The following is a 10,912-nucleotide window of genomic DNA, read 5'->3' on the forward strand; positions in this document are numbered from 1 at the left end:
GTTTGTATCGCGAATTTCAAATAACCAAATTATTTGATATCAGAAAGACATTCCTCGTATTCAGAATGCAACTGGTATATCTGATGTGCTATAGGGATCCACAAAATACTGTGCAAGTGTGGGTTACAGAGCCCTTAATCATGTTAATTATTATCCTTGACTTAATGTTTAACCAGAATCTGAGAGAGTATTTAATTATTATATTGTTAAAATAAACTTCCCTGAAGTTTTGTCTGTACAACTTTAAACGTGTTTGTGTAATAATGTTTTGTGTTTATTACAACAAAGTGTATAATTTAATTTTCTTTTGTTCCCTTATAGGTTTGGTTCCACAATCGTCGTGCCCGCCACCGTCGTGAAGCTAAACGCAGCACTTCAACTTCCACAAGTGAGACGTCGTCACCATCATCAACTGAATCCAAGCCTGATCAGATGGAATCCACGCCTACTCCACCCGAGACTTCCCATCGTCTTTCTCCCGAGACAGCGGTCATGACATCCCAGCGTTACACACAAGCTTGTCGTTCACAACCACCTATCATCTGTACATCTGCATCATGTTCATCGTGTCCACCTTCATCACAGTCAAGCTACCCCGTGAACTTGCCAAGCTATGGGCATAATGGACTTCCTCAACAGTATTATGGTGGAGCTTTCACCTATGCTTACTACCCTCATCAGTATGCCTACTACTATCGTCACAGTGCCTACCCAACTTCGTCTTCTGATTACCAAGGAAGCCCCGTGTGCAGTGTGCCGAAGTTTCTGCCTGCTAATGGAACCAGTCGTCAATGAAATGAACATAAATTTGTTTGATTATAGTGTCCCAAACTTGCAAAGTCTGACTATGAATGTGAACGTCGAACTATAAATAAGATTGTCAAAACAACTCTGATGTTCTTACTATATATTAATGGGATCAATGCTGCTGACTGTCTTAGCCACGTGACAATATTATTAGTATTTTCAAAGAACTCACTGTAACAATTAATATGGAATAACGGGTCTATATCTGTGTTTAAATCGGCGTAACGCTTAATGTTTGCAAAAATAAGGTACACGCGCAATTTTATTTGCTCGCACACTTTATTTTGTGTTCTTATATAACTCGACATTTAAATGTTATTTTCTTCGTTTTTGCCAAAATGTTCTTTTCAAAAATACCAAATGGCTATTTGATTAACAATTTTTTGAACAATTTGATTTTTTTTTAAATTATTTTGCGCTGGGATCACTGAATGGGACTTTAATCTTGTGAATATTATGAAAGCAATGCAAAGCGTTTATACCAGGATTTTGGTTTTCAAGGATTTTCAAAAACTAAAAAAAATAACGCGTCTATATCTGTGTTTAAATTATATCAATTAGGCCTACTATTGAAGAAGGACGCACCGCTTAAGGGGTGGGGTATGAACGTTTGGACAGTATTTATTGTGGGACATTAGAGCACATCAGACATATCGAATTGCATTCTGAATACGAAGAATGTCCTTCCGATATCAAATAATTTTGATTTTTTGAAATTCACAATGTAATACACATTTTATGGCAAATGATTAAAAATTGATATTTTTGATATTTAACAGTACTCAAAGTAAACTTTATAAATCTGATGATTTATACTTAAAGTGTATGTAGGTGGAATGAAAAGCCGACGATCAATTGAAAATGTTGACCTTTCGTATTGAAGATATGGATTTTTTTCCCCAAAACACCAAAAAACAATTAGGTCTTTTGGGGAAAAAATCCATATCTTTAATATGAAAGGTCAAAATTTTCAATTGATCATCGTCTTTTCCTCCCAGCTACATACACTTTAAGAATATGTAATTAGATTTATAAAATTTACTTCGAGGACTGTTATATATCAAAAATGTGAAAAATATCAAATTTTTATAATTTGTCATAAAATTTGTATTATATCGTGAATTTCAAAAATGAAAATTATTTGATATCAGAAAGACATTCTCCGTATTCAGAATGCAATTCGATATGTCTGATGTGCTCTCATGTCCCACAAAAAATACTGTCGAAACGCTCAAAACGCTCATTCCAGATCCCTTAAACAACAGTTTGCAATGTTTGTATTTTGATATCTGTGTACATTTTGTAAATTATATTAATTTTATGTATTAAATATATTTTATATAAGCTTAAATGCGTTTGATTGTTTCATATTTTATTACTGCTTAGGACTGCTGGGCAATATTTGAAATATTTTATAATTCAATTCAATTCAATTCAATTTTATTTTTTTCCATCTCATATAACAGGTTATATTATAAAACAAGATAATACATATAAGGATAAATAATTACAGTTTATCAAATACAAGAAATTGTAAATATCTTAAGTTTAGCAAAAACATATTAAATACATGAGATGTGGATGCCATCAAGAACGCTAGGCGTGTGGCTGATGGCACCCAAAGTTGCAACGAATATAATAACACTAGGAAAAAAAAAACTATTAATGAATAAATAATTTAACTAGAATAAGTGAACTAGTGTATCAATGAAACAATAATAACATGAAGAGGATGTCATATTAGGTACATGCGTGTACCTCATGAATAATATGAAACAAATATTGATTTGAATAAAACTAGAACATCCAGAAAAACTAGGGTGCAGGGGGATAAGGGAATTTACATGATTGATGCGTACTCGTTATTGATTTGTTCAGAGTGATATTGATCTAAAATGTGATTTGTCATTCTTTTTTAAAGGAAGAGAGGGAATGCGAGTTTTTATTTCGTCTTTCAGTGAATTCCAAATTGTAGGTCCCTGGGTTTTGATTGTATTTTTTGCAAGTTGGGTATTTGTTGTTATAATAACCAGTGGATTGAAAATCGATAAAAGTTAAACATATGTTCCAATGTATGGGTGGTTCTTCACCTCGTTTTCTCGGCACGGACTTGCGAACAGCACTCACCTGCTCTCTAAAATTTTTGAATTCGCGGATATCTGTAAAAATGCTACTTTTTTGGCGATTCAAACTCATATATAGGCCTTACACTTAGTTCTTAGTTTGACTACGAGTCCCAAGAATAGCTCAGTCAAAATAACTCAAAAAGTATTTGTATTACTGAAACTTATTTATAGGATGTATCAATGGCGCATTGATTTGTGACGCGCTCTCTTCAAAACAATATACGCGACACGCCCTTTGACCTCAATAAAAGCGGTGACGTATTAATAGTTTCAAGCTGTTTCATATTGCGGCACGCCCTTTGACCTGAATAAAAGTAGTGACGTATGAAAAGTTCTATCCAATTAAAGGGATATGATTAGAATCAATATTATAATTAATGTGTTCTAGTTAAAGTAAAGTTGTAACTTCATGCATTGGTGGGGGTGCCAGATCAATAGCTATATTCAGTAGATAGCAGATCAATATAGCTATTTTCTGTAGATAGCAAATGAATATAGTTATCTTCAGTAGATAGCAGGTTAATATATAGATATCTTCAGTAGATAGTAGATCAATGTAGCTATCTCCAGTAGATTGCAGACGAATATAACGATCTTCAGTAGATAGCAGATCAATATAGCTATTTTTAGTAGATAGCAGATCAATATATAGCTGTTGTCAATAGATAGCAGATCAATATAACTATGCAAACTGGAAATTGACCCTTGACCTGTTGCGGCACATAACTTCTTAACCATAGGTCGTATTGAGAAAAAAATTACATACCCTATTTTTGCTTGGGCCTAGACGAATTAATTTGATATACTTTGAAGTGATATTTGAACACTTTCAATTTTGACCCGGTAATTGACCCTATGAGTTTTTTTTTCTTCAAAATACCAAGGGTCCCTTGAGATAATAGAAAAAACATTGTGCGGACGCTACTTTTGAGTCGAGCCAAATATTTCCATTTCAGCACCAGGCTAATAATACAAATTTTCTAAGGGCCACTGCACTAGAGTACACACTTTTACTTTTAGAATCCAAATCACTGTACTGAGCGTTTAAACTCAAAATAGGCCTACTTGGAAAGAGAATGTTTGGGTGGGTGATGGGCATCAAGGGGATAGAAAACACACTGTGTTACAATCGAACCATGTATATAAATCTAGTTAAAAAATACTATAATCCTAATCTTAGAATACGTGACTACAGCTGTCATTTTGAGATGTTTTAAGGAATAGATATATTTTTTCTTCAAGAGGTTCATGCCTTATCACATGTAGGCCTGAATTGCCCGGCAAATGCCTGTGTGGCATAGCTCCATTGTGCGCGGAGCCCCTATAGCAGGAAAGTTTACATTATTACTGACGCAGTGTAATCTTTAAAGAAAGCGTTTTTCACTAAATGGGTTATTTATTAATTAATTAATTGTTTTATTTATTTATTTTACAGTATTATTTCAGGTACACTGCAAAAATTGTGTCTAGCATGGAGACACGTCTTCAGTAGACATGTCTTAATTTAGTGTCTTTGTGCAAGTCACATATCATAACCACATGTCTTGTGGTTAGTCATTACTTTATGCATATGAGTCATGTCTAGTTTAGAGACATATGACATTGTGATAAGACACGAATCGAAGAATGGGTGAAGTCACTTATTTAATAATGTGCCTTTAATTAGGACATGAAGTAAGACATGTCCCATTCTGCTCCTATAATTAAGACATGACTTTAGGCTAGCTACATACTTTGTTGATGTCTTGTAGCTAGTCATGTCTTGGATAAGGACATAGCTCAGAGTCCTGTCTTTCCATAAGCCATGTCTACATGCAAGACATGACTTGCATAAGGACATGGCTAAAAAGTGGCTTCAAAGTCGCGTCTTAAATAGTGTCCTCAGGTAAGACACAATTTTTGCAGTGTAGACTAACTTTGCAATTAAGAATGCGAAATCCCATGGCATTACAGGAGAGCGTAAAAACAAACAGATTCAAGGTATAGACCTCTGATAGTGGTCGGTTTTATGTGATGGGTCACAAATTATTTGCCTTTGTTTAGGATATAGGCCTACAGGGGTAAACATAACGGGCTGTGTATATATCGTCAAACTACTACGCTAATTGCCTAAGTCATTTTTTTTTGTAATTTGGGAACAAGGTACAAACATTATTTGCACAAGAACATATGATGAGTCAAATTAAAGGGAATATTCAGAAATAATACGTAACTGATGCATTCTTTGATAATTAACGAGGAGTTTCAAATTTTTACAGATATCGAGAATAATATCCGCGAATTCAAAAATTCTAGAGAGCAGGTGGGTGCTGTTCGCAAGTCCGTGCCAAGTCGTGTTGTCAGTAGATAGATCAATATAACTATCGTCGGTAGATAGCAGATCGATATAGTAATCTTCAGTAGATAGCAGATTAATATAGTTATCTTCAGAAGATTACTTTATCGATCTGCTATCTACCGACGATAGTTATATTGATCTGCTATCTATTGACAACATCTATATTGATCTGCTATCTACTGAAAATAGCTATATTGATCTGCTATCTACTGAAGATAGTTATATTCGTCTGCAATCTACTGGAGATAGCTACATTGATCTGCTATCTGGCACATTCTCCGATAAAGTGTTCAAAATGCCGAATATGTGTCGCCCATAGTTTCAAGTCGTATTCAGACTTGTTTCGTCAGAAAGAAATAACTTTTATTAATATTAATTATACTTAGGAGTTGCTTCATAAAATGTGTGGGGCTAGAGGTTGTAACATGCCTAGAAAGTATAAAATAATAAAGCTCATTATGCATATCCATTGTTATCCTCCATGTCGCCAGCCAAGGTGCGTTCCGTATAATGTGTCCCTGCTCGCTAAACATGCGCGCATATAATGGATTATAGGTACTTTTCCTTAGCAGGTATCATGCCCTAATTATAAAGTATAAAACATCACAACACAGGTTATTAAATTTTTCCAACAGGTCTTTGAGACTATGTCGCCAATATTGTTCACAGATACGTTACCATATTTCTAATGGATAACAATCTGTGAAAAAAATTGGCTAGATGAATGTTCTCATATGTGATGGATCAAGCAGGCTCCATGTGGTACATAACACAATAGTTTCAAAGTTAAAAAAATCAGGTCTTTTAATGGCACAAAGTCCTGACGTTACGTTCATGTTATCACAGATACCTAAGTAGATAGCAGATCAATATAGCTATCTCCAGTTGATAGCAGATCAATATAGGGGCCTAACTATCGTCAGTAGATAGCAGTTCAATATAGCTATCTTCAGTGGATAGCAGATCAATATAGCTATCTTCAGTGGATAGCAGATCAATGTGACTATCTCCAGTAGATAGCAGATCAATATAGCAATCTTCAGTACATAGCAGATCAATATAGCAATATTCAGTAGATAGCAGATCAATGTAGCTATCTCCAGTAGACTGCAGATGAATATTACTATCTTCCGTAGATAGCAGATCAATATAACTATCGTCAGTAGATAGCAGATTAATATAGTTATCTTCAGTAGATATCAGATCAATATAACTATCTCCTGTAGATTGTAGATGAATATATCTATCTTCAGTAGATAGCAGATCAAGATAGCTATTTTCAGTAGATAGCAGATTACTATCGCTATCTTCAGTAGAAAGCATGTTAATATATAGCTATCTTCTGTAGATATATAATAATAATATCCGCGAATTCAAAAATTCTAGAGAGCAGGTGGGTGCTGTTCGCAAGTCCGTGCCGAGAAAACGAGGTGAAGAACCACCCATACATTGGAACATATGTTTAACTTTTATCGATTTTCAATCGACTGGTTATTATAAAATATTTCAAATATTGCCCAGCAGTCCTAAGCAGTAATAAAATATGAAACAATCAAACGCATTTAAGCTTATATAAAATATATTTAATACATAAAATTAATATAATTTACAAAATGTACACAGATATCAAAATACAAATATTGCAAACTGTTGTTTAAGAAAATCTAAAAAGGTTTTTTTTTAGTTTTTGAAAATCCTTGAAAACCAAAATCCTTGTATAAACGCTTTGCATTGCTTTCATAATATTCACAAGATTAAAGTCCCATTCAGTGATCCCAGCGCAAAATAATTTTAAAACAATCAAATTGTTCAAAAAATTGTTAATCAAATAGCCATTTGGTATTTTTGAAATGAACATTTTGGCAAAAACGAAGAAAATAACATTTAAATGTCGAGTTATATAAGAACACAAAATAAAGTGTGCGAGCAAATGAAATTGCGCGTGTACCTTATTAAGTATTTAACCGATTGCAAACATTAAGCGTTGCGCCCATTTAAACACAGATATAGACCCGTTATTCCATATTAATTGTTATAGTGAGTTCTTTGAAAATACCAATAATATTGTCACGTGGCAAAGACAGTCAGCAGCATTGATCCCATTAATAGTAAGAATATCAGAGTTGTTTTGACAATTTTATTTATAGTTCGACGTTCACGTTCATAGTCAGACTTTGCAAGTTTGGGACACTATAATCAAACAAATTTATGTTCATTTCATTGACGACGGGTTCCATCAGCAGGCAGAAACTTCGGCACACTGCACGGGGCTTCCTTGGTAATCAGAAGACGAAGTTGGGTAGGCACTAGGACGGTAGTAGTAGGCATACTGATGAGGGTAGTACGCATATGTGAAAGCTCCACCATAATACTGTTGAGAAAGTTCATTATGTCCATAGCTTGGCAAGTTCACGGGGTAGCTTGACTGTGATGAAGGTGGGCAGGAAGAACATGATGCAGATCTACAGATGATAGGTGGTTGTGAACAACAAGCTTGTGCGTAACGCTGGGATGTCATGACCGCTGTCTCGGGAGAAAGACGATGGGAAGTCTCGGGTGGAGTAGGCGTGGATTCCATCTGACGAGGCTTGAATTCAGTTGATGATGGTGACGACGTCTCACTTGTGGAAGTTGAAGTGCTGCGTTTAGCTTCACGACGGTGGCGGGCACGACGATTGTGGAACCAAACCTATAGTGAAAACAAAAAGGGAACAAAGAAAACAAAAATTATACACTTTGTTGTAATAACACAAACATTATTTAAACATTTAAAGTTGTACAGAAAAAACTTCACGGGAGTCTAATTTAACAATAATTAAATACTCTCTCTCTCTCAGATTCTGGTTAAACATTAAGTCAAGGACAATAATTAACATGATTAAGGGCTCTGTAACCCACACTTGCACAGTATCTTTGTGGAACCCTATAGCACATCAGATATACCAGTTGCATTCTGAATACGAGGAAATAATTTTGATTATTTGAAATTCGCGATACAATACAAACATTATGGTTAAGTTATTAATATTGACATTTAAAGTACTTTCTTACCCAGCTAACACAAAACATTTCACAGAAAATTGGGTTATATAAAGGGTACATAAACGTTTGAATAACATTCAAAAATATTTTGAATATAAAGCATGATGCAAAGCATTCTAAACATAATGTTATTTAGTGTTAAAAATATTTTGCAAAAATGTTTGCACACAACGTTTGGCAATAACGTTTTCATAACCCGACATTTAAATGTTATTAGAACGTTTAGAATAAAGAACATTTTTGAGTTTGCTGGGTACCCAGCAAACACAAAACGTTTGCGACATCATTCGCAAAAGGTTATAAAATGTTGTCAGAAAACGTTTAAAGGGTACATTAATGGTATAAAACGTTTTCATAACATTAAAAAACATTTGTTGGTAATTTACTGCACAGCAAACACAAAATGTTTTACAGAAAACATTTAAATATAACCCGACCTTTATATAACCCGACATTTAAATGTTATTAAAACGTTTTGTAAAAAACATTTTAAGAACATTTCTGTGTTTGCTGGGTGCAAAACTTTTAACATAATGTTATTTAAGTGTTGACAAAATATTTTGCCAAAAATGTTTACAAAAATAGTTTACAATGACATTTAAAAATATTGTTGTAGTGTGTTTTCATACAAAACGTTTTAAAACGATTTCATGACCTTTATATAACATTTTAATGTTATTAAACGTTTTTTACCTAAACCAAAACCCAAAATATAACTTATTTAAAACGTTTTAAAAACGTTTTTGTGTTTGCTGGGTATACTACAACAAGTACAACTTATCCGCTAATCGTACATGTAATCACAAACACATTGATAAATTAAGAGTTGATGCTTACCAGAACCTTAGTCGCGGTCAAGTCCAGTACCTCGGCTAAATCTTCTCTTGTAAAAATGTCAGGATATTGGTTGTCAGCAAAGGCAGATTCTAAAACCTTGATCTGCTTTCTGGTGTAGACAGTTCGAGGACGGCGACGAGGACGACCATCAGATGCTGGTTGACCTTTGGCGGCAACTTCAACTTGTGGTAACGAAGTCATCGGAGCTGAATGTAAAAAACAAAGAATACACTTACTAATTAACTAATTAATCAAATGAACAACTAATAAACGTATATTTGGAACTTTTGATTCAACAGACAAAGGTTGCAATTCACTTCCATTCCATTTAGGTGCAAGTTGGGAAATGTGTAAACATTACTAATATGCAAAAAAATTAAGTTCGAAAAAAAAAATTAACCCATTTCATATTATAAGATCGTACATTATGACTTTAAATCGGTAGAGATAAAATTTAAAAAAATGTTACTGTGCAAGTGTGGGTTACAGAGCCCTTAATCATGTTAATTATTGTCCTTGACTTAATGTTTAACCAGAATCTGAGAGAGAGAGAGTATTTATCTTCAGTATTATCCCGAGATAATCATGTTATCCCGGGATAACATGTTTATCTCGGGACAATTGTACATGTACAATCTCTTTAACACAGCAATGTTGCTCACGCAAATAGCGTCAATTTTGTAATAGACGTCCATATCATAGGATGTACGGCAATGGAGTGTACATCTGGGTAGGAGACTGTTCATACGACGGACTGTGCCACTGGCTACGCACAGTCAGGGCGCACACAACCAATTCAGCGTCACATTGAAACACACGGGAAAACACGCCTTTTCTTTGCGCGATTTTAGACATTTTCGACAACAAATTGACTATAAAAGTATTACCAATCGATTGCAAATCGATGAAAATTTAATATATGTTTCAAAGTACGGGTAGTCTTGTGATTAATTTTCGAGATATGGGCGTTTAAACAGCACCATGACCATTTTCGACCCCTTCTATACCCCGAAAACCCATTTCTGGCCATTTTCTGGCTATCTTCAGTAGATAGCAGATCAATGTAGCTATTTTTAGTAGATCAGTATAACTATGGTCGGTAGGTAGCAGATCGATATAGTAATCTTCTGAAGATAGCAGATCAATTATAGCTATCTTCAGTGGAAAGCAGATATAGCTATTTTCAGTAGATAGCAGATTAATATAGTTATCTTCAGTAGATAGCATTTTAATATATAGCTATCTTCAGTAGATAGCAGATCAATATAGCAGTATATGACAGATCAATATAACTATCTTCAGTAGATAGCTGATCAATGTAGCTATCTTCTGTAGATTGCAGATGAATATAGCTATCTTCAGTAGATAGCAGATCAATATAACTATCGTCAGTAGATAGCAGATTAATATAGTTATCTCCGGAATATTGCAGATGAATATAGCTATCTTCAGTAGATAGTAGATCAATATAGCTATTTTCAGTAGATAGCAGATTACTATCGCTATCTTCAGTAGAAAGCAGGTTAATATATAGCTATCTTCAGTAGATAGCAGATCAATATAGCTATCTTCTGTAGATAGCAGATCAATATAGATAGCAGGTCAATATAATTATCGTCAGTAGATAGCAGATCGATATTGCTATCTTTTGTAGATAGCAGATCAATATAGCTATCTTCAGTAGATAGCAGATCAATAGAGCTATAGCTATTTTCAGGAGATAGCAGATCAATATGGGGCTTAACTATCGACAGTAGATAGC

At 34.3% G+C, this 10,912-nt stretch overlaps 2 protein-coding genes across 2 annotated transcripts in view; one reads left to right on the plus strand and one right to left on the minus strand.

The window, feature by feature from the left end:
* Nucleotides 1-969, plus strand: part of LOC140136613 (uncharacterized) — a 2,305-nt gene extending 1,336 nt beyond the window's left edge. Inside the window, exon 3 of the mRNA XM_072158297.1 lies at nucleotides 322-969. Coding sequence (XP_072014398.1) covers nucleotides 322-795 — 474 coding nt within the window. The 3' untranslated portion in view covers nucleotides 796-969. The remainder of the gene's footprint in view (nucleotides 1-321) is intronic.
* Nucleotides 970-7,507: 6,538 nt separating this feature from the next.
* On the minus strand, nucleotides 7,508-9,351 carry LOC140172653 (uncharacterized). Its single transcript, XM_072195786.1, has 2 exons — nucleotides 9,151-9,351; nucleotides 7,508-7,960 (listed from the first exon to the last, which is right to left on the minus strand). The coding sequence occupies exons 1-2, from the start codon at nucleotides 9,349-9,351 to the stop codon at nucleotides 7,508-7,510; spliced, it is 654 nt and encodes a 217-aa protein (XP_072051887.1).
* Nucleotides 9,352-10,912: the final 1,561 nt, after the last annotated feature.

This window comes from Amphiura filiformis, chromosome 16 (assembly GCF_039555335.1).
Source record: "Amphiura filiformis chromosome 16, Afil_fr2py, whole genome shotgun sequence".
Classification (NCBI taxonomy): domain Eukaryota; kingdom Metazoa; phylum Echinodermata; class Ophiuroidea; order Amphilepidida; family Amphiuridae; genus Amphiura; species Amphiura filiformis.

Excerpts from the sequence above, each read along its gene's own strand:
- LOC140172653 (XM_072195786.1), bottom strand. The coding sequence starts at position 9,351 with ATGACTTCGTTACCACAAGTTGAAGTTGCCGCCAAAGGTCAACCAGCA. Across the intron at positions 7,961-9,150 it reads TGACCGCGACTAAGGTTCTG|GTTTGGTTCCACAATCGTCG; the intron begins GTAAGCATCAAC and ends TTTTCACTATAG.